Consider the following 24,665-nt stretch of genomic DNA (forward strand, 5'->3'; position numbering starts at 1 on the left):
ATGGAACTTAACAAAAAAGGGTATACAGATGAATGTCCATTTTGTCTGTGTATTCAAAGTGGTTAGGATAGATATATAGTTACATTTGCTTAATGAATAGAGTGATTTGTTCTAATGGTATTTGTAAATAGGATATCATGTCTGCATCTTGTACAGCAATTAACCACTAGGAAGAATGTATGCAATGTGTTAATTATTGAAACTGTCCTACCGATTTGGTTTGAAAATGTCTCATTGCTATTTGTTTCTCAATAAAATTATGGGGGGAAAAAGTAGTTACAAAAGTTGAGTTTCATATTTTAAAATAACTCAACTTTGGGCTGGTAAAATGGCTCAGCACACTAAAGCACCTGCTTATACAGAGCACAGCAGCCAGGGTTCAATCCCCAGTGTGCCCTGCCTACACTGCCCCAGGGGTGAGTTAAGACGGCGTGGTGGTGCAACCTATAATCCCAGCACTTGGGAGAATGAAAACAGGAGAATCACTACAAGTCTGATCTATGTAGTAAAACCCTGTGGACCCTGTACCAAATACATACATGCATACATACATACATACATACATACATAATTAACAGAATTTTGAAATTCCACCTACACATTAAAAGGTGCTCAGGGGTAAAGAAAGATGAAAGGAAAGTAAGTGAAAAAGAAGGTAGAGAGAAAGAATATAAATTTCTAAACTCAACATTAACACTTTATACACTAAACGTTACTTATTTAACATTAGAATGTAACAAGCTCCTCTAAACACGTTCCAAATACCCACCCTAACCAATATCCTAATCCATCCTTGCACAAAAAATTAGGTGTCATTGCCAACCTCAAAAATATTAAAAATCAGGGCCGGCCAAATAGCTCAGCGGATTAAAGCATCTGCAAGCAGGCACAGGGGCCAGGAACTCAATTTCAGGGCATGCCATGCTGGCCCCATTCCTGGGGTGCGCTGAGACAGCAATTGAGATTGGGTATGGTGGCAAGGGATTATAATCCCAGCACTTGGAAGGCTGTAAACAGGAGAATTACTACGAGTCTGATCTAGTAGTAATACCCTGAACACCCTGCAGACTCTTCCTTAAAATACAAAAGGAAAAAAATAAAATAAAAATCACAAACATTATGGGGCTCATGGCAAATACATTCTACAGGCTTTATGACATGGATAACCAAAGGAGTTCATGTACAGATTCACTGTTTCACTATAACAATTTTCATTCGCTTCATATTTCATAACATTATATCCTTTAAATATAAAATAAAAATTATTGTCTTGGAGCCAGGGAGGTGGCTCAGTAGAATAAGTGCTTCCCTGGCAAGGGCAAGGGCAAGGGCAAGGGCCTGAGTTCAATCCCCGGTTCCACAAAGAAAAAAAAATTATTTTCTTAATTATACATACTAAATCATCTGAAAACAAAGTCAATTTAAAACAACGGGGAGGGCTGGTGAGATGGCTCAGTGGTCTAAAGCACCTACTTAGAACAAGCTAAGCTTAGCAAAGCACAGAGACCGCGGTTCAATCCCCCAGCACCACATGCCAGCCAGCCCCCACCCCCTGGTGGGCTGAGCTGGCCACACACAAAATAAATAAATAAATAAATATTTAAAAAAAAAAAAAAACAATGGGGAAAACTTTCTAAATTATTCTATAGGATTAAGACAAATTTATAATGTTCTTATATGTAGTTATTGTTCTGTCTATATCCAAAAACTATGGTTTTCTTCTTGTTTTGTCTCACAATTCATTCCACGCTACTAAATCACATCATGTGCCCATATAACTAATCAAGGGCTGAAGTTTTATGGCACATATCGTCTGACATTCAGGTTGTTTTTCTATTTTTCCTGTGTATGTTATGAATAATGCTTCAAACAATAAATTGGAGAAAGAGCATAGAAGTGAGGACAGAAATCAGAGAACCTAACTTCTTACATTTTTTTTAATAGAGAAAAATTTCCACTCTATCAATTATGATAAAAGTAGACAATAAAAGTTAGCTAAAAAAATAACTTTCTGGCTAGGGATGGTAGCATATGCCTATAATTTCAGTAAGTAGAATGCTGAAGCAGCCAGATTGTCATGGGTCTGAGGACAGCCTGGGCCACACAGTGACTCCAAGGCTGGCCTGAACCATACAAGACACTGTCTGGAAAAACAAAAAAGAAAAAGACAAAAACAACCTTCAGGAGATTTATGCACCAGATCTTGTGGCCCCAGAAACAAACAGAACTTATTCTACGGAAAATGCAGAATTGTAAAAAGTGTTTCCATAAGCAAATTAAATGATTCACTGAAAGAAAAAAAAAAATCCTTACCTTACTTATCAAACGAATTATCTCCCCTTCTTTAAAAGTAAGTTCATCTTCATTAGAACTATCATAGGCAAATAGTGTTCTACAATATTCCTTAGCTGAAATAAAGAATGAACGGAAATAGTGGCTTATAGTATTTACCAAGTCTCTATTTTATGTGAAGTAAAATATACCATTCCCTATTAGAAATAAATAATTCAAATTTATATTTTAAAACTTTAAATTTATAGCTAATAATATATGGTAAAAAACAATTCTATTAATAATTCTTCAAATATCCACGAAAGATCTATGTCTCAAGTAAAGCCCTTCCTGCAGGGATACATCAGTGAACATGGTATTCCAAAATCTAACCTCACAGGTCCAGCAAGATAGCTCAGCAGACTAAAGCATCTGTTTAAGCAAGTGCAGGGACCATGGTTCAATCTCCTGCACCACATGCCATGCAGCCCACCCCTAGGGCGGGCTGAGCAAGCCACAGAGTCCAGGCATAGTGTGCACACTTGTAATCCCTGCACTGGACACGCTGAAAGCAGGAGGATCACTATGAGTCCAAGCTGCATAGTAAGACTCTGCCATAACCAAATACATTAAAAAAAAAAAAAAAATTCAAATCTCACGATGTCCATTCCAGTAGGATTTAATATTCTGTTTAGTTATATAATGAATGGCTCCAACAAGTTTAGCAATATATTTGAGTACGTCTTTCCTATGGAGGTTTTTATTTAAAAACTTACCTTTAATTTTAACTTCAGTGTCTGTTTTTATTATTTCCACATTCTGGGTTTTGGGTCCTACAGACTGTATGACTAAGGGCTAAAATGGAAAAGGATGAGGTCAATTAAGTTACTTAATAATGACATTGTCAAACAGAGTTTTCATTTACAGTTACTCAATTTTCTGAAAAGTTCCTTAAGTTGGTAATGCATATTTTCTTGGTTTTTTGTTTGGGTAATGCCTATTAATTTCTAAAACTTAATTATCTGATGCTCATTAATGCATTATCATTATTTTAGAAGTTTTAAATAAGGATAATAAAAGTACATGTATTTTAATGTCTATAATCATCTGCACATTGTAAGCATTGTTACTCTTGCCTTTTGTAGATTAGGAAGCAGTCAAATAATCTCCCAATATAACAATAATGTATTACTGGAGATCAGAACCTATAAAGTCTGACTCCAGAAAGTGGATTGTTAGCACTAACTCTTAAAAATGGGATAATTCTATTTCACTAGTTTTCAATTGAAAATATTTAAGTAATATATTTCTTACAGCATCCACATACCCATTTTCTGTTGTAACTATAACAAATTCTTTACTACTTTGAACAAGTGCTTCTTTGAGTTCTCTCCCCAGAAATAACAGCATGATCAACACCAGATTTAATAAAATATTTGAATACATGGCTAATGTACCTATCACTGTTTTTTATACTTATCTTCTAGATAATAACTTTAATTTCTCCCAACCCTCACTACCCTTTCAAATCTTGTGTCATTTACACACATAGCAAATGTGCTTCCAATTTATTCCAAACTGAGACAACACCCACCACACACTGTGTGGCAGACACTATTCATGGTGACACTTAAGATTACTAATATAACTATTAATCAACAGTTATCCAATATAATCATAAGCTTTTAGAGTTGGAAGGGGTCTCAAATCATCTATCTAACATCTCTCACAACACAAGAATTGCTTTGTCAACATTTGTTATGTAACTACAGCACAATTTCAAAAACTGAGAAGTCCAGTCAATTAGATCCTAAATACTACAGTCTCAGAGCTAAGAAACAGCAGAGTAGAAAGTTGAAGGTCTTTTTCCTGAATTCAACTTACTATTACCTGAGAATGTATGTATCAAACTAAGAAAAATGAATGTCAAGCTGGACATGGTGGCCCATCCCAGAACTCCAGAGGTTGAGGCAGGAGGATATCCATAAGTTCAAGGCCAGTCTGGGCTACATAACCAAGTTCAAAGCCAGTCTTTGTCCTACATAGTAAGACACTGTCTAATAAATAAATAAATAAATAAATAAATAAAATTTTAAAAAGGAAAGAAATGTCAAAGCCAATAATTTTGAGATGGGCCGGGAAGCTACTCAGTAGAATAAGCCCTTGCCTGGCAAGCACAGGGTCCTGAGTTCAATCCCCTGTACAAAAAAAAAAAAAAAAAAAAAAAAAAAGAGTGGACATAAATAAGAACTACAGAGAAACACTCCTTAAACTCAACGAAAATGCCTCCTATATAAAGTAAATAATCTCCCACCCAAGTACTAACCAGGCCTGACCCTGCTTAGCTTCCGAGATCAGACGAGATCGGGCGCATTCAGGGTGGTATGGCCACGGACTAAAGTAAATAATCTGAATTCCAAAATACTAACACAAAGAGCAAAAACTTTGAAAAGAATGTTTTAGACTACACTGAAGTTATTTTTACCTCAAAATAAAAACTTTTAGGTTTATTTTAAAGCATTTTATTAAACTTTACAAATTATGATTCATGAACTTAGCTTCATTTGACAATATCAGTAAAAAGCTAATAAAAAACACACTTTCAGAAGAGAGAAATATAATCATTACGAACAACCCAAAGCAAAGTTTGGTACCTAATTAATTTTACATTTCATTGTGAATTCATTTTAAAACAACTTCCAATTTTTTTTTTAAATTTTAACTTAAAAAGTAAAAAAGCAAAACAAAAACCTCTTCCATTTATATTGTGATAACTGAAAAATGTAAGGCCTCTCAGAAAAATTTACTAATAACCATCCTCATTTAATAAGATTCATACATAAGAACATTCATTATTATACATCTGGAAGGAAAAGTTTCCTTTGTACTTCTCATTTATAACCAAAATAGGATCTCAAAAGAAGAAAGGTAACAGAGTTTTAAAAATGTTTAATGAGAGAAAGAATAAAGGTAATCTAAGTTAAATTCGTCACTATCACCTTTTCTGGTTTTTTCTCTTCTGTTTCACTGCTGGATGTTCTTGTTCTAAGTTTCAAAGAGCCATCTTTGAAAATATCTCCAAACCCAATTCCTCGAATTTTCTTTGGCTGAGTGGCTGTCCCTGGTGCAGTCTCACTACCATCCCCCGGGGAGGGCAAAGGTGAGGTCAGCACAGCCAGAACAGAATCTGAAAGGACAATATGATTTTAAAGAATGACAACCTTATATCACCCTTCTAATATGGTTAACTACACACAGAGAAGAATGGAAGTTAAAGGAAAGGAAGAATAAAGAACTAAAACTGATCTGGTATGATTGAATATCAATACCATCTTCTTCATACATGGGTATGCTGGGCTTAGAAATGAAATGATGAGAAATCAGAATATGCGCTGTAGTATTAAATTGGGATCATTAAGTATCAACAGAGAAAGGAAAACAGACAGACACAGGTGGGTGACAGGTAAAGAGACACAGCTGGGGATGCCCCTGTGCAGGCAACTGCCCAGCTACTAAGAAACCTCGAAGCATCATCACTCCCTTATCATGAGTACTCTTTGGTTTATAAATCCATGTTGAACATACAACCTTATAATGTTTCCTACTTAATTTCAAAATATTTGCATATTCTTACATAAAATATTGAAAGCACTAAGAAAGCAAAAGAAATAGTTCAAAACAATCCTTTATGACAAGCAATATGCTTAGAAACTTGTTAATTCACACAATAAGCCTTTTAGATAATACTTATTAGTCATGCTTTGCAAACAAAGAACTATAGTTGGACTCAGATCCTGGAAACCCCAGATGGTGTGAGACATCTAAAATGAGATGTTAAAGGCCAGTGTACCCTACAGGACACAAGAAAAAGTGTAAGCACACAATAGGCTAAGCACCCTGACCATTTCATCTCACCTTTTGGAAGGATTCTTTTCTTCCCTTTTTCCCCCAGTGGTGCTGGGGCTTGAATCCCCAGGACCTTGCACATACTAGGCAAATACTGCCAATGAGCTAAAACCCAGCATGATATGTAGTTTTGATAACTGGACATTATACTAACTCAGAAAATCATAAAATTACCAAGTACTAGATAATATAAACATAAATCATTAAAATCCTCACTATAATACACTCTTCCATTAACAGAAACATTACTTAGCTGTACTTAGCATGGTGGCATACTCCTATAATCCCTGTGCTCCTGGAGCCCTGGACAGGAAGTTTAAGTTTGAGCTCAACCTGGACTACTTACCCATATCCTGTCTCAAAACAAAATTTAAAAAGGGTTGGGGTTGTATTTCAGTGTGAAGGACCTGGAGTTAATACCCAGAAAAGAAAAAGATCTACTCAGCCCTGCTTACCATTCACAAATTTAATTCCTCTTTTAAAAAAAATTTTGGGGGGCCAGCCAAATAGCTCAGCAGGTTAAAGCACCTGCAAGCAGGCACAGAGGCTGGGGATTCAATCCCCCAGGCCTGCTGTGCCGGCCCTGCCCCAGGGCATGCTGAGAGGGTGATTGAGACTGGGCTTGGTGGCACACACCTGTAATCCCAGCACTTGGGATGCTGTAAACAGGGGAATCACTAGGAGTTCAATCTAGTAGTGAGACCTTGAACACCCTATAGACCTTTCCTAAAATACAAAAAAAAAAAAAAAAAAAAAAAAAAAAAAAAAAAAATTCCTAAATCCAATAGCAATATTTTAAAGTAACAAATCTGATCTGGGGTAAAAATTTTCAGAATCACACTCTTAAAAACTGAGCAAGTTAAGATGATTTAGTGTATACATCACAAAACAAATGAAAAGTACCCAGAGAAAATTATGTAAATATGAAAAACAATAAAAAGAAAGTTTTTAATTTCTCAAATATATCAAGTGTGAGATATTTGCAAACTCAGAGCTCAAAAGTACATAGTAAATGAATCTTACAAAATAAGAAAGAAGACAACATAAGTAGCATCTTCAGTCACTGTATTAAAGATAACACTTAGAGCAGAAATCAGAGAAGCAAAGACATGAAATTATTTGATCAGTGGTTGCAAACCTACGCCATGCATGCCACAGCAGGATATTTGTATCATCGAAAGTTCTAAAAGGTTTGCCATCACTGGACTAGATATTTAGTTGCCTTCTATGTACATCATGTCCTTTATAAAAACTGTCTAAGTGGATGTAGTGGTCCATACATTGTATCAATTTGGATGGATCCCTTGGAGGTTCCACACCCTGGGCCCTGGGAGGGGCCCACCCTAGGGCGGGGACAGCCCACCCAGAGTGACTAAGCACAAAAAAGGGTACATGAAAGGGTTGAGGATGGATTTGGCATTCCACTTCCTCAGAGGAACTTCAGTCTTTGCAGTCAGCTTGGAGTTCATCTCCTGGCTTCCAGCACAGACTCTTCGGCCTCGGGCTTGGATCTTTCAGCTTTCTGTTGCAGATTCTTTAGCATTCAGCACAGATTCTTCAGTCTTCCACCACAAGGCCCATCAGCAGATTGATAAGAGACTTGCATGGAACACTGCAGTGAGCTTCAGACCTTTGGACTGAGTCCTTCAGTCTAGGGTATGCAGATGCCCTCTGCACGATTCCTCATCTGACTCTGCAGCTGACTGCCATAAGCCAATCTTGTAATTTCTTATACATCTGAACATTCTGAGTTATAACTGCTCCTTCTATTATATCTGTTCCTCTAGTAAAACCCTGACAAATACAGAGAAGATGACTGAAAGTTTGAAAGTAAGTAAGAATGCAGTTTCCAAATTATTAAACCATTAGTAGGTCTATAGTAAGCATATTTAAATCTATGCAGGAACATACTGTTTCTACCTGGCTCATCCTGGGCTTCCAAAGCATCACCGTCATCTGTGCCCTCCAACTCCTTCACAAAGTTTGAGGGAAACAATCCCAGCTTGTGGTTCAGAGTTCCACTCCACCAGCCTTCCTCCACCTGAGAGTACACAATTTGAAAGTGCTAAAAAAAAAAATTTCTTTTAAGAGAAAACCCTACCTTGTGAAAAAAACTACGTTTCAAAAACAGATGCACACAATATACAAAAAAGCCCTTTAAAGCAAGAAAATACAAAGGGGAAAATATGTTTTAGGTGGATTACACCTAAATGGATTAGTTAGGTATGGGATTAATTATACTGGTAGCAGGTTGCAGCCCTCATAGAGAATACTAAGAAGTATTTTTTGTGAAAGTATCAGCTGGGCATAAAGAAGTATGAACAGCAGGATGCACAGAGCCCTCTTAGGGCATCACTCTTTTTGAACATTACTATTATAGCTTACATTATTTCCCCTATTTAGAAATTTTTGACTTGGAAACAGTTTGATGACTATAAGAATGTAAATTTTAAATACCACAAAAAATTACTAACTTTTCACTGAAGTGATTTTTTTTAACTAAAGCATGAAAAAGAATTACTTTTAAAAATTCAGATATCAGACTCTAGTAAACATCCCAATTCAAGCAGAAATATCCTCAAGCTCTCTATACAACAATGTTTACACTTGCTAATAATAACATTACTCAGTTTCCATGAGGTTATTTAATAATTGTTTCAAAATTTATGACTTCTAGGGGCTAGGGAGATGGCTCAGAGGAATAAGCAATTCTCTGGCAAGTGCAAGGGCCTGAGTTCAATACCTAGTTCCACAAAAAAAAAAATTATGACTTCTGCCAAAGACGCTAACTAGTTAATTTTAATGAGTGAAAGCAACTTTTACGTGTAAACTATCAAAATATATTTAGCCATAGTATATAAAAATCATTATCTAGAAAGATGTTGTTCTGCCAATCATAATTTGAAAGCAAACTTATTTATTTTTTTTACAGAACCAGGGATTGAACTCAGGCCCTCGTGCTTGCCAGGGAAGCGCCTATTCTACTGAGCCATTTCCCCAGCCCCTGAAAACAAACTTCTAAGTTATTCATTTAACAAGTACTCACTATGTACAAGTTATGATGTACATAAATTTGTACATAAGAAATCCCTGCCCTTGAAGACAATAATCTAAGGAAGAATACAAATAATAAGCAGATAATTATAATACAATGTAAGAGGTACCTACTATAACAAAAATACAAACAAAATGCTATAGGAGCACAAAGCAAGTGCTTTAATCAATCAAAAACACTCTGTCTCGGGGCTGGGGAGATAGCTCAGTGGCATAATTTCCTGGTTGGCAAGCTCAAGGTCCTGAATTCAATCCCCAGTACCAAAACAACAACAATAAAAAACACTCTCAATGGACAGAGGAATACACTAAAACCTAATTAAGAGTTTTCCAGGTACAAAGCATATGAAAAATATGACAACACAGAAAGAAATGATTTATTTACAAAAGGTAGAGTGAGGTGCAAGGTGCCTGGAATGCAAACTGTCTGAAGGAGCAAGGTAGGGAGTAAGCATGAACTGTTCAAAGATTTTAAAAGATTTAAAGAAGAACCAAAGGGACTGCAAGTGATTTGCAAAAGACATGACAGGGTTAAGAAAAACCAAACTGCATAGCAAAGGAAGAGAAAAATCAGATTATCACCTGGACTTGAACCTTAAGGATCTGCCAATACCTAATTAATCTGCAAGTGGGTAATGAAGGCTTATGTAGTCCAGGAATTCCTGGGAGGCAGAATAGCACAGATGTAAAGATATTCAAACACAGACTGCAAGGATTTAAATTCATACTCCCCTACACTAAGTGTAAACTTAGGTGAAGATGGCTGCATGAAGATCTCTGTCTCATAAATGCGGTCTTAACTCGATTCCCACAAGAAGTGGTGATCTTTGTGACCTCATCTTCCATCTTAATGGGCTACACTTGGACTGCAGCAACACAATGTAGTGAAAATATCACTAGCATTTTAAGGCTACACTATAAAGGCATTTCAACACACTTGCTGAAATGCTTACACTTAAGAGCTGTGAACTTGCTTTAAATTACAAATTTAGTGTCCCTATCCAAAATATTTGGAACCAATGCATCGGAGATCCCACAGTTTTTCAAACTTTCAAATATTTGCATCAACATTTCCAATTAAGCATCCCTAATCCAAAAATCTAAAACACTCCAAAAATCTGAAACTTTTTGAGTGTTACATCAGTATTTAAAAAACAAAGGTCTACATTTGAGAATACTTCATATTTTCAGATTAAGCTTACCCTATATGTAAACCTGACTACCTGAAGGCCCCCAAGTTATAAAAAAGCCAAGCCAAATAAACGCTACAAAATGGACCTCTGATGGGAGTTGTACCCTGAAGTTTCTAGGTATTACACTTTGTATAAAAGAACTCTCCTACAACTCTACCAGCCTCCAGCTTTGAACCCTCCCACCTGAGGCCTATGGAATACCGACAGGCAAACCAGGAATGCTTTATCTGAACTCCTGACCCATACAACCACAGAACTGTTTCCAGTAAGTTTGCAGCAGCAACTGTACCTGAACAGCCCGTCACTTATCTTCTGCAATTCAATCTATCCTTATATAAAATGAGGATAAAAATTCTTATCCTCAGGCCAGGTACAGTAGCACATGGGTGTAGTGGTACATGTCTATAATCCCATCATTCAATAGACTGAGGCAGGAGGACTACCTCAAGTTCAAGGCCAGCCTGGACTACATAGCAAGACACTGTCTCAAAACAACAAAAAACACAGAAACTCCTATCCTTTTAGGTTGTTTAGAAGTTTAAAGGAAATAATAAATGCAAAAGGGCAAAGTATTTCAGATATAACATAGGCCCAATTAATGTTTTACTACTGTTACCACATGGAAATAAAACAACTTTTTGTATAAACACACTGAAAGTTAACATAAATGAGTGATAAATTATACTACAGTATGGTATGACCCTCAAAAAAATCAATCCTTGCTATATGATATCAAAATACATGCTTTGAAAATGGTATCTCCACGCGCCAAACAAAACTTCACTACTTCTTCAATGATAAAAGCAGAGACATGAAAAGTGACTTTTAGGGGGCTGGTGAGATGGCTCAGTGGTCTAAAGCACCTACTTAGAACAAGCTTAGCAAAGCACAGGGACCGCGGTTCAATCCCCCAGCTCCACATGCCAGCCAGCCCCGCCCCCTGGTGGGCTGAGCTGGCCACACACACACACACACACACACACACTAAATAAAATTTTTTTAAAAAGTGACTTTTAAAATATTCTTGCATTTCATTCTAAAATATTAAAGCTATAGAATAGGGGAGTGTTTACTTATGTAATTATTTATTTATTAATTTATTTGGTGCAGAATCTCACTACACAGCTCAGACTCCTAGTGATCCTTCTGTCTCAGCCTTGCCAGTGCTGGGATTATAGGTGTGCACCACCATGCCTGGTTCTGGTGACTGAATGTGGATCCTTGCATTTGCCAGGCAAGTGCTTACACCGTCAAGCTATCACAACAGTTTGGAGTTTTTTGAGATAAAGTCTCACTATGTAGTTCAGGCTGGCCTTGAACTCATTGTGTAGCCCAGGCTGGCCTGGAACTAGAAACAATCCTCCTGCTCAGCCTCCTGACTGCTGGGATTACGGATGTGTACCACCATGCCTGGACATAAAAGGTATTTACAGTTAATATTTGATTGCAACAATTCATACAAGACAAAGCTTTTAACAAGCTTCTACTCTGCATCCCTTTATTATGCAAAACATGCTGCTCTATTCCTGTAGTAAATTCAGAATCGCAAAAAAACTCTCCCAGGTCCTTACTGTTTAATTTTTAGCTTATAATATGTTTTTCTCCCATTCTTCAAGTGAAGTACGGTAACTATAATATACAAATACTAGTACAGAGCAAGGACGAATAAAGAAAATCTTCACCTTTAAATTTTATAAAAAAAACAAACTCACAGGGCTTGCCAATAGCTCAGGAGGATTAAAGCACCTGCAAGCAGGCACAGGGGCCAAGGGTCCGATCCTAGGGCCTGCTGTGCTGGTCCCGCTCCCAAGGAACGCTGAGACAGCCATTGAGATAGGGCGTGGGCACAGGCCTGTAATCCCGGATGTTGGGAGGCTGTAAACAGGTGGATCACTATGAGTCTGTTCTAGTAGTGAGACCCTGAACACCCTGTAGACCTGTCCCTTACAAAAAAAAAAAAAAAAAAAAAAAAAAAACTCACATAATTAATATTCTTCCAAAGCATTTTTCCAAACTCTGACTATCACTTACATAACTGATGGGTACCACTCCCCTGGCATCCTTACCTCCTCATTAATATCAATGATATCTCCCACCTTCAGCTCCAACTCATCCTCATTCTGTGGAATGTACTCAAAGAGAACTTTACACTGACGCTTCTTGGTCTCTAAAGGAAACGACAAAAAATCAGGTTGAAAAGGTCATTTGCAAAAGAGCACCTTAAGTCACATATCATGTTTCTCATCAGAAGGCTCACATGGGTGACCAAACAGAACATATGCCTTGAACATGTCGTTCCCAATTTATCTTTTTTCTTCTGCCACAGCTGCTTTCATCCATAAAGTTCACTTTGTCTTGCCTTCAATTCCTTTTCAGTTCTCAGTTACAAAATATTAACTCTGAAATAGCTTTATGGACTCAGGATTCTTCCTCTGTGTTTCTACAGTACCACATACTCTGCCCAACTGAAGTCTGCACCCTACCTACTACTGATAACTCACCTTTTCATGCATCACAGTGACTTACTGTCTTCTGAAAATCCCCTTCTACTCCATCAGCTAAAGACTAATAGACACTGGGTTTGTTGATTGCTCTTTCCAGCACCCAGCATAAATGCCTGGTTTATACAATGTATCCACCTTAGTCTAGGCTGCTTTAACAAAATACCTCAGTCTGAAAAAAAGTATAAATAGAATTTTCTATCATATTCCAAAGGCTGCTAAGTCCAAGATGAGGGCACCAGGAAGTTCAATGCATAGTGACGACCCCCTTGCTATGTAGTCACCACTTTGTCCTCAGCCCTTTCACAAGGTACTAATCTTCATAAGGACACAGCCCTCTCGGCACTTGTCAAAGACCCTGTCTCTTAATACCATCATAACGAGGATTAAGCCTCATCCTGAATTTTGGAGGGACCATCATTCAAGCCACAGTAGCATCCATTAAACACTTGTGAATGAGTTAATGAACAAAGCATCTAGGTCTCACCATACAGAATATCAACAATGTCCCAGGAAGGTCACAGTCCATCATCAGCCTACCACCAATCCAAACAGTATTTTTCCTGTAATTTAAATGCACGCTTGAAGAACTAAAATAGTGATACACCTGAATACACAATTAATATTGAGCACAAACTCCAAATATTCCAAAAGTTAACAAAAAGAACAGTCTGAATTAAAGGAGAAATGGAAGGCTTCAAGGAAAAAGAGTTACACAAGGCAAGAGGAATCAGACAAAAATGCAAGAACTGGTTAAGATAAATGTGACACTCTGGATCAAAAGGGCAGTTTTACCAACAAAATAGAGCTTGGTTGTAGAGGACCACCTGAGCAGCTCTCCTTGAAAGAAGAGTGACTGTCTCCATTTTGACTGAGCCTGACCCTATTTTCCTATGTACAGAGCTGGATAGGACTTCTGTTTATCAATTGGCCTTAGGTAAATGTAGGCCACCCACCTAGCTCAGCTCACAATGATCACCTATTTCCCACAATTCTCAGTCAACCCTCCTCAAGCCACTCCCCCACTGAATAAAAACAGGGTGAGGCCCTGGGTCGCTTTCTTGGTTCCAGAAAGCCATCTTCGTGGCTGGACTTAGAGCCCCTTGACTCCCCGATGATTGAAAATATAATTTAGTGTCTTTACTTTCACCATGGGTAGCACTGCAAGTGGTAGACTGGAATCAACTTGATGGGATTCCAATAACGAAACTTTGGGGTTATAAATATTGGCTTCTTGGACCAAGACGATGTCCAGGAAGTGTCTCCTACAATTGGCGCCCAATGTGGCCGGAATGCGCGACCTTCTCAACACAAGGACCACTTACCAGAATCACGTGCAGGCAACCCACTGGACCTTGTGTGACCAATTTAAAGGTAAGCGGAGCATTTTATTAATTATAGTGCTCAGACGCAAGTAGCAAATAGGAATCTGTTTGTCAAGGGTAACAATGGGGCAAGCTCAGTCTTTATCCACAGAAGAGAAAGAATTTAGTTTATTGATTATGATGCTGCTAAAAGATGCTGATATTAAGATACCATCTAAGCGAGTTTTGAGATTACTCCATGAGATAACTACATTTTATCCATTTTTTTTTCCCAAAGTTGGTACACTGGATCTGAGGATTTGGGATGAAATAGGTAAGAACTTCTATGTAGCCAAAGCTCAGAAAAGGAAAATTCACTCACAAACTATAGCCACATATAACCTGGTAAAGGGAGCTATCTGGGCCTTCCAATGTAACAGCCAAGGAAGGAATGCAGATCAGCAACAGCTTACCATTACAAAGCATTCTAAGGATCCTGGCCTGAGGGTAGTAAACAAGGCAATTGTAATCAAGAAGAGCTCTGATGGAACTATAACAGAAGAGTTGGATCACCTGGGACAGGACTTTCCTAATGGGCTTCTAGAAAACAAGGAAGTGTTTTTTGTTTTTTTTTTTTTCAAAGTTTTATTGATAAACAAGGTAAAGGATATAGCTAATCCTCTCCCTGTTCTCCCCACTGCCCCTCCACTCCCTACAGCCCTTCTCTCAGGCATACCCAACAATCAAGTTAGGAATGAGCCTCCTCCTTCTCCAGCCTTAAGGAGGCTAAAATACAGTGATATGAGGTTATATCCAAAGACAATGTGCTTCCCTGTCCTTGAGGAGACAGATCCAGAACACCCTACTCATAAACGCAGTACTCGTGCGGCCTTTAACATTTTGCTCCTGAAAGAATTAAGACAGAGTGTGTTAGACAATGGTGTCCATGGCCCTTACACACTTGGTTGCTTGGATAACATAATTCAAGGCTTCCAAATGACACCAAGTGATGTAACCCATCTCGCGCGCACATGTCTATCATCCGCACAATTCCGGCATTTTGAATCACAATTAAAGACCTTCATCTCAGAGCAGGCACAGAGTAATCAAGATAGTGGGGATGAGAATCTTAAAGTAATAACACAAGAAATGCTAACTGGCACTAGACAATATGCTGACTTAAAGGTCCAGGCACGTGCCCCGCCCCTCCTTTTCATGCAATGCAAGGAGCTGCTATGTCAAGCATGAATTTCTGTGCCAGAAGATGGTACACCCAATAAATCCTTTACCCAGATACTCCAGGGCCCTAGTGAAACTTACATCCAATTAGTAAGGTTACATCCAATTAGTAGTAAGGTTGCAAGAAGCTGTAAACAGGCAGATCTCACACAATAATGCAGCTAAAAAACTTATTCGTCAGTTAACATATGAGAACGCCAATGAAGATTGTAAAAGGGCCTTAGCCTCAGTACTCCATACACAGGATTTATGTACTTACATTCGAGCATGCCAGAATATTGGGTCTACCACCCATGCATCTGTGCTCATGGCACAGACTCTATCCCAACACTTTGGTGAAAGATTGGATATGATTAAATGCTTTAATTGTGGCAAATGTGGACATACTCGCCGCCGCTGCCCAGATCTTTTTACGAAGTCAACCAACTCTGCTAGGCAGGCTGTTGCAAGACCATACCCTGATCTACCAAATACTCCATGTCCACACTGCAAGAAAGGTTTCCACTGGGCAAAAGACTATAAGTCTAAATTTCACAAAGATGGCACACTCCTTCAGGGAAATGGGGAATCGGCCCTTCCCCAGGGCCAGGCACAAATGCAGGGGACAAACTCAAGCAATGCCGTGCTATCCCAGAAGCAACTAAACCAGTTATATCCAGTCTAAACCAGACAGACAATGACCCCACTACCAGGATGGGTACACGGCAACTAAGTCCCTCATACGAAGAACCACAGAGTCCAGGATTAGATTTACCAGCAGCTTCTCACATCCACTTATTAGGGGGGGAAAATCCAGTTTTAATCCCTACTGGAATCTATGGGCCACCACCAGAAGGAACCATAGGATTAATTATTGGAAAATTGAGCTTAATTCCTAAAGGCCTTAATATAATTCCAACTGTAGTAGATGGTGATTATAATAAAGAAGTATCAGTTGCTGCATGTTCCACTGATATTTGGGTAATTGAGCCTGGTGATCTGATTGCTCAGGTTTTGCTCTTTCCCACAGTTTGGTCATCTCCTGCACTAGCCCTTTCATGAACCTAATAGAGATAAGCCTTTAAACAAGGAAATTTACGTCTCCCAAATCATTTCTAGTCATAAACCTACTTGTACTGTTAGATTAAACAGGAAAACTTTTTCTGGACTGATGGATACAGGAGCTGAAGTCACCATTATCAATAGCCAATCTTGGCCGTCTGCTTGGCCAACTAGACCTGCCTCCACAGCTCTGATAGGTTTAGGATCTCCACAGTCTGTCTCGCAGAGTGTGCTGCCTCTTTCATATATTGGTCCTGATGGGCAGAAAGGTATTATAATGCCCTTCATTGCACCTATTCCAGTCAATCTGTGGGGCAGAGATCTTATGAAAGAATGGGGTGTTGTTTTAACTACTTCTGCCCTACAGAAGTGTGTATCACCTGCTAGCAAAATGATGGCTAAGATGGGCTACCAAGAAAACAAAGGCTTAGGTCAAAACTTGCAAGGAAGTATTCTTCCATTTGAGCCTTTAATAAAACAAGACAGACTTGGCATTGACTATGAGCCAAATTTACAGCAGGGCCATTGTCACTTCTCCACCTATTTCTGCACTGCCAATTCAATGGAAAACAACAGAGCCAAAATGGGTTTCACAATGGCCCCTAACTCAGGAGAAGCTGAAGATCTTATCAGCACTGGTAGAAGAACAATTACAGTTAGGGCACCTTGAGCCATCTGTTAGCCCGTGGAATACCCCAGTGTTTGTTATTCCAAAAAGATCAGGCAAATGGAGATTAATACAAGATTTAAGAGCTGTGAATGCTTGCATGCTGCTGATGGGGGCACTACAACCTGGTCTTCCTAGTGTTACAGCAGTACCTAGACACTGGCCTATGGTTGTCATTGATCTCAAAGACTGTTTTTTTAATATTCCTCCCTCACCTCTGGACCAACAGTTTTTTGCATTTTCAGTACCTAGCACTAATTTTAGTGCGCCGGGAAGGCGTTTTCAATGGACAGGGCTCCCACAGGGAATGGCAAATAGTGCCACTTTGTGTCAGTTGTCTGTAGCACAAGCCTTAAAGAGATGTAGAACTCAGTTCTCTCAGGCTTATATCATACACTACATGGACGACATATTATTGGCTATGTCTTCCAAGCCTAACTTGCTGAGACTGAAGAAGTAAAACGAGATTTGTCTGCCTTTGGCCTTCAACTAGTACCTGAGAAAGTACAAATGATCAGTCCTTATAATTATTTGGGCTGTATTGTCTCTGGAAAGGTAATTAAGCCACAAAAGATCCAAATAAGAATAGATAGGCTACAAACTCTAAATGATTTCCAAAAACTGTTAGGAGACATTAACTGGCTCAGACCAAAAGTAGGCATAGCAACCTATCAGTTACAAGGATTATATAGCATTCTGCAAGGTGATAAAGATTTAAATTCTCCCCAACAACTCATAGAAGAAGCCAAGCAGGAACTAAAATTAATTGAAAAATGTCTTTATTCAAGACAGTGCTTCAGAATTGACATTATTCAACCTCTTTATTTGTGTTACAAACACCTCATTCTCCTACAGGGATGTTAGGACAATGTATTAATAAGGTTCTTTCCCCTATGGAGTGGCTGTTTTTGCCAAATCAAGTAGTAAAAACTCTCCAGTTATATGTAGAACAGATAGTAAAAGTAGTGACCATGGGAAGAGGTAGAGCATGTCAGGTTTTTGGACATGATCCAGATGTTATTGTAGTCCCACTAGATGCTCAACAGAGACAGACATTGCTCCAAACTGCCTTATTCTGGCAGGTGGCATTTGCCCAATTTCTAACGACCATAGACAATCACTATCCAAATGATCCTCTCTTGCAATTCTTCCTTCGCACCTCTATTATTCTTCCTAAAGTTACCCAATTACAGCCTCTGGCAGGGGCCCCAATTTACTTTACAGATGGCTCTTCCAGAGGAAAGGCAGCTATCTGGAGCTGCTCATTCCAACATTCATTCTCTACGCAAGGAGATTCCGCACAGTGCTCAGAGATTAGGGGTATCCTTTATGTTATAGAGCAATCTGCAGATCAGGCCCTTAATATATTAAGTGACTCTTCATATGCAGTATATCTAACTCAAAAGATTGAAACTGCTTCTATTCGCTCCACCATTGAGCCAACTTTATTATAACTGTTTTTAAAATTACAGAAAGCTATTCTCAACAAACTGCTCCCTTCTTTATTGATCATATTAGAGCCCATTCCAATCTCCCAGATCCATTATCCTTGGGGAATTATAATGCAGATGCTCTTATTAACTTGATTTCTGTTTTTGATAAAGCAAGAGGATCCCATGAATTTTTTCATCAAAATTCTAGATCTCTGCAAAGGGAGTTTAAAATTACCAAAGCTCAAGCGAGACAAATAGTTATGTCATGCCCTTCCTGCCAGCTCATTCCTAGATTCCTAGGCTTATTCCTCAACAAGGCTGCAATCCCAGAGGTCTAAAAACCAATCAATTATGGCAAATGGATATTACCCATATAGCCTCTTTTAACAAACTAAAGTACATTCATGTTTCTATAGATACCTTTTCACATATGATCCATGCCACCTGTCAATCAAGAGAGCAAAGTCGACATGTCATACAGCATTGTGTATCAGCCTTTGCTACATTAGGAGTGCCACAAAAAATAAAAACTGATAATGGCCCTGTCTATGTTAGTAGACATTTTCAGAGCTTTCTTGACAACTGGAATATACAGCATGTCACAGGGATCCCTTATAATCCTCAAGGTCAAGCTATAATTGAGCATACTCATCTTAAATTAAAAAATCAACTAGCTAAACAAAAGAAGGGAGGCATAGAAGGTTAGAGTTCTCCTCAGACACATTTAAATTTTGCTACCTATGTTTTAAACTTTCTAAATCCTGCTCCTGATTCTGAATTGCCACAAGCCATGCTACACTGGGAAAAGGATCTAACCATTCTCAGAGATCTTTACCCCCTGTAGCATGAAGGGACCCCCAAACATGTGTGTGGAATGGTCCGGCATCACTTTTAAATTAGAGCAGAGGATACGCAAGTATTGTTACAGGAGATGAAGAAACATTATGGATTCCATCCTGATGTGTGCGCCCATGGACCGGTTAGCTCCATGATGAATCAGTGTCACTAAGAAGCACTGAGAGACTTCAGCCCCCCAGTCGAAGACTTCCAGCATCTACGATGGAAGAGGCTCACCACTGCCCACTGGGGTAGCTCCATGGTCAACATCCAACTCACGGGTGCAACATGTCAGACCCTCTACCCAGACCTCAAACAATCGATGTAACAGAGCATCATCCCCTGTCATGAGAAGGCCTGCAGCAAACCATTCGTGAGGCGCGACACCCTGTTGACTGCCAGGGTTTGATTCAATCACCTGAAAATCTTTTCATCACTATGCTTGCTCTCCTAGCAGCTACACTATGTATTCCCCTGGTTCAGGGAGAAGAGTATTGGGCCTATATATCTAATTCACCCTTACTTAGACCACTTACTTGGATGGACAGGCCCCCAGAAGTTTTCCATTCTATAGAGAGCAATACCAGGCCCACAAATTTTAGTGCATCTACAAAAACAGGCTACGCTTAATGTCACATCTCATTTTATATTTCCACCCTTATGTGTAGCCCATCTACAAAAAGATTCTAGCCTTTGCATGACAGTTTCTGATCAAACATGGAAAGTGCAATTGTCTAAAGGATGATTTGCCCTATTAACTTGTTCTATTACCACAGAGGGCAACATGGTAAGAAACTTTAAACCTAACATTACTATCTGTATTCCAGAAGCTCATGCCCCTCACTTTGAGGAAGGTGACTTGGGTCCGTGGCAGACTTGCAGAGATCCTTAACATGGATGGGCCATACACAAATTTAATTATTCCTTTATAGACTGGTCCCCTACAGGTTTCCTTCTAGGGAAAGATCGAGATTGGCACAAGATTTCTTTTACAGACTCCTCCAACTATATCATGAACTCAGAGGCCCTGTCCAATGTTAAATAGAGAAACAGATTACTCTTACAGATAAGTTCAGGAGCTACAAAAGATAGCTTTTGCTCCAGACAACTCATTTGATACTTTGGTAAAAACTGTTTAAGTGTCCTATAATTGGAACTGGGAGAAAACCAAGGAGAGAAAACAAAGAGATCAAAAATGGCTGCCATTTTTGCCGTCTCAAAACAGACCCTAAGTCTGATTCTCTTGGCTCCAAGAAGAGCTCAAGGACAATGAGGTTTATCTACTATTGCTGTCAGAAGCCAGGCCAGCATAAGAGGGACTGCCTTAAAAGGCCCACAAGCCATGCCCTGACTGCCACAGTAGCCACTGGAAGTGAGACTGCACTCTGATGTGGAGGCCCCAGAGCTCAGACTCAGCTTCTCAAATGGTCCAGTAGAACTGAAGGGCCCTGGGCCTGCCTTCTCCCTCTGGCCAGACTGTTGCCTCTACCTACCATCTCCATGGAGGAGCCCTGAGTAATCATGACTATAGGAAGGAAAAGAAACCCAGCCTATTGCTGGAAATTGGCACAGGTCTCTCTGTCTTACGACCCTGACTTTCCTTCCAGTCATCGTACCACAACAGAAACAGACTTAGAAAGACATCTTGCCTTAGCTATAATTGAGATAATACAATGTATTCAGGTTGCATACTAAACAATGATGCTTAGACTGATTTTCTACAAACGTAATAGTATTGTTGTTATTTCATGGTAAGTATATGAGTTAACCTGGTTAATTTCTGATGTAATGCAGATATTTCATGTTGATGGCGAATACATGTGTGACCTCTCTTAACTAAAGCTAGAGGGGCTGATAGCAAACTTTCAGACTCCATGAATAAAGGGGTCTAAGAGCTAGTGAGTTATGATTGCTAGGTCTCAAAAAAAAAAGGCTTATAAATGTACCTATTGGCTCGAATGTTCATGCTTTCCTTATATGTGCCCTAATTTCTTTCTTAGAAGATACAAAAACCCAGGTAATCATATAGGTAAAACCTATAGTGAATATGCTAGGTTAAGATTCCTTTAACTGGGATCCACCAAATTTTGTCTCTGCTAATGGACCTGCAAAAGGTTCTAACTTGTCTTTTTCATAATTATCCTGTTGTGATTATTTAACCCATGCATACTTAATTTTTTCTTTGCCTTTGTCTCCTCCAGACTCAAAGCTATACGTTCACCCAAGAGAAAATGCCTGTCATCTTTTGGGCCTTTAGATAGAACCTCTGAAGAATATACCTGACTGCTGGTCAACAACTACGACCCCTTTCAGCTTGAAGAAGCCAGAGCGGTCATCGCCCACAATCCCTTCATGGCAGTTCAGGTTACTTCTTCAGAGGGGGGAATGTTGTAGGCAGTCAAGTTAGATAGAAATGTTATAGGCAGTCAGATAGGGCCAGGCCCTTGAGGAGACAGGATGGAAGATAAGGTGACCTTACAACTTTTGGAAGAGACAGACACTCCTATATTGGCCCATACTATTAATCCTTTTCATTATTGATAGGGAAGGTAGAATGGGACCTAGCCCAACAACAGCTAAGGGCTATGTGGCCAGAACTGACACTGCTCCAGCTGCTTCAAAGCAAAGAAGGGGGAACTGTGGAGGACCACCTGAGCAGCTCTCCTTGAAAGAAGAGTGACTGTCTCCATTTTGACTGAGCCTGGCCCTATTTTCCTATGTACAGAGCTGGATAGGACTTCTGTTTATCAATTGGCCTTAGGTAAATGTAGGCCACCCACCTAGCTCAGCTCGCAATGATCACCTATTTCCCACAATTCTCAGTCAATCCTCCTCAAGCCACTCCCCCACTGAATAAAAACAGGGTGAGGCCCTGGGTAGCTCTGTTGGTTCCGGAAAACCATCTTCGTGGCTGGACTTAGAGCCCTTTGACTCCCCAATGATTGAAAATATAATTTAGTGTCTTTACTTTCGCCATGGGTAGCATTGTAAGTGGTAGATTGGAATCAACTTGATGGGATTATAAATATTGGCTTCTCGGACCGAGACGAGGTCCAGGAAGTGTCTCCTACACTTGGTAATATGATGGCTCTAATAACAGGTAGCAACAAAGAAGAACCCTGAGAAGTAATCCAGAAAATCAGAATTTCACTACATTGCAAATCTTGATCATGGGTATCTCTAAATACCCTTCTAAACAGAAAGACATAATGCTACAATGGAAACATCACATGCTTGGAAGTCAGAAGACGAGTTCTAAGGCCAGTTGTTAATGCTCATTTAGATCACCTAAATTCTCTAGAAACCAAGTCTGTAAGTGATAATACTGTCACCAAATGTTAAGAGTGATGCAGCCATTTTCTATATGATTCAGTCTTTAAAATTTCTTTAACTTTGAAAGTAAGAATTTCATAATATTTATGCCATGACATGCAAGGTTCAAGTTGCTCAAGACACTAGTTATATTTCTGAGATACACTTCTTAACACTTAAAATCTAGAAACATTATCAGTATCAAGAAGAAAAAATTCATCAGGAGTAAAATACCATGTCTGCAATATACTTAGTATATTGCAGACAGAAAGAAAGAACAGACAGGGGGGTGTTTGCCTGTAATCCCAGCACTTGGGAGGCTGATGCAGGTAGACTGCTATGAAGTCCAGGTCAGCCTGGACTACAAAGTGAGACCCTGTCACAAAGAAAAGATGACAAAGCTAATGTCACAAGATGTTAACAGCAAACTTGGGAGAAGGGCATACCAGTTCACTGAAAACCATTCCTTCACCTTTTTGTAGACTTAGAATTTTCAAAAAGACAGGGGGAAAAAAAAATCCTATCTCCCATTAGAAGGCTGAGGAATATTTACTTATTTATGGTCTTTTTGACACAGGCTTTCACAGCACAATTCAGGTTGGCCTTGAACTCACTTTTAACCCAGGCTGGCCTTCAACCAACAGTAATCTTCCTGCCTCTGCCTCTCAAGTGCTGGGATTGCAGGTATGCTCCACCAAGCAAGACCAGCCAATACGGAATGATTCAAATGAATCTTTATCCCACAAGAATCAGAATATTTTAAGGTCAAAGAGCAGAGCCTGAACTAACACATCCACTCTTTTAAAAGATATGCTTTAAAAATGTAATCCACTCTTTTAAAAGATATGCTATAAAAATGTAGACGGTGACCATAATTTGATAACGTGCAGAATTTCTACTAGTGTTTCCAGCACTGACTCAAAATCAGAAAGCAAATTATCCCTTACACATTTTCTGAAAATGAAGCATGTGTAGTACTCTGTCAACTAGTTTTTCATGTGCAACATAATTCCCTGCAATACACCTGTAAGTAATCTACCAGTACCAATCTCAATGTACCTTTTCATTAAAATAATTAGCTAGATTTTTTTTAAAAATCACTTCCCCATAGCATGACTTTCTGCTAACAAAGGAAGTCATCAAGCAATGATAACAAGAATCCATGCAGCATCAATTTCATTCAAACATAAAGTGAATTAAATACAATATTCCATATTTAATATACAGTTGAGAAGTCAGAAGTTGCTGACTTTTTATATCTAAGCACTCTGCCACTATGTTTGTGGCTGATTTTTTTTTTTTTTTTTCTTTTCTTTTTCAGAACCAGGGATTGAACTCAGGCCCTTGTGCTTGCCAGGCAAGCGCTTATTCTACTGAGCCATCTCCCTGGCTCTATGTGGCTGATTTTTTTAAAGATGTCACAAGTAATGTAATCTTTACTTGTTTGGGTTTTAAGAACTTACTCTCTTCAGAGACTTTAGCAACTTAACCAACTTTTTCTCAAAAAACACAATTCTTGCGCTGGAAAAATACCTGTTTTATCAAAGAAATTAATTTACTTAATAAAGTGTGGTAGGTAGCGCAAGTTTCACTGGCTTTATGACAATATAAGCCAACAACACAGTGAGGACAACAGAAAAACTGTTCACTATGCTAATAAAATCCGTCTTCATTCTGCTAAACAAATCTCATCAGACATATGTGAAGATCTCCTTTTCAGTTGCTTACACAAAATCAGAACACATGTGGATCCACTTTATCTTAGAACAGATTTGCTTTGGGGTTTTTTGGCTGGACGCACAGATTTAAACTAAGTTATTTTGTCTCTATCAAGTTCATTTGTTTATTTGGTGGTACCAGGGCTAGAACTTGGGACCTTGTGCTTGCCAGGCAGGCACTTATGCCAC

The 24,665-nt window shown here is 39.0% G+C and overlaps 1 protein-coding gene across 1 annotated transcript in view; it reads right to left on the reverse strand.

Moving 5' to 3' along the window:
* Cd2ap (CD2 associated protein) overlaps positions 1 to 24,665 on the reverse strand; it is a 132,784-nt gene that overhangs the window by 32,115 nt on the left and 76,004 nt on the right. The window contains exons 4-8 of the mRNA XM_023719181.1: positions 12,491 to 12,591; positions 8,098 to 8,218; positions 5,271 to 5,458; positions 3,048 to 3,126; positions 2,314 to 2,408 (exon numbers count right to left, since the gene is read on the reverse strand). Coding sequence (XP_023574949.1) covers positions 2,314 to 2,408; positions 3,048 to 3,126; positions 5,271 to 5,458; positions 8,098 to 8,218; positions 12,491 to 12,591 — 584 coding nt within the window. The remainder of the gene's footprint in view (positions 1 to 2,313; positions 2,409 to 3,047; positions 3,127 to 5,270; positions 5,459 to 8,097; positions 8,219 to 12,490; positions 12,592 to 24,665) is intronic.

The sequence above is a fragment of the Octodon degus genome, unplaced genomic scaffold (assembly GCF_000260255.1).
Source record: "Octodon degus isolate 3935 unplaced genomic scaffold, OctDeg1.0 scaffold00005, whole genome shotgun sequence".
In the NCBI taxonomy this organism is placed as follows: domain Eukaryota; kingdom Metazoa; phylum Chordata; class Mammalia; order Rodentia; family Octodontidae; genus Octodon; species Octodon degus.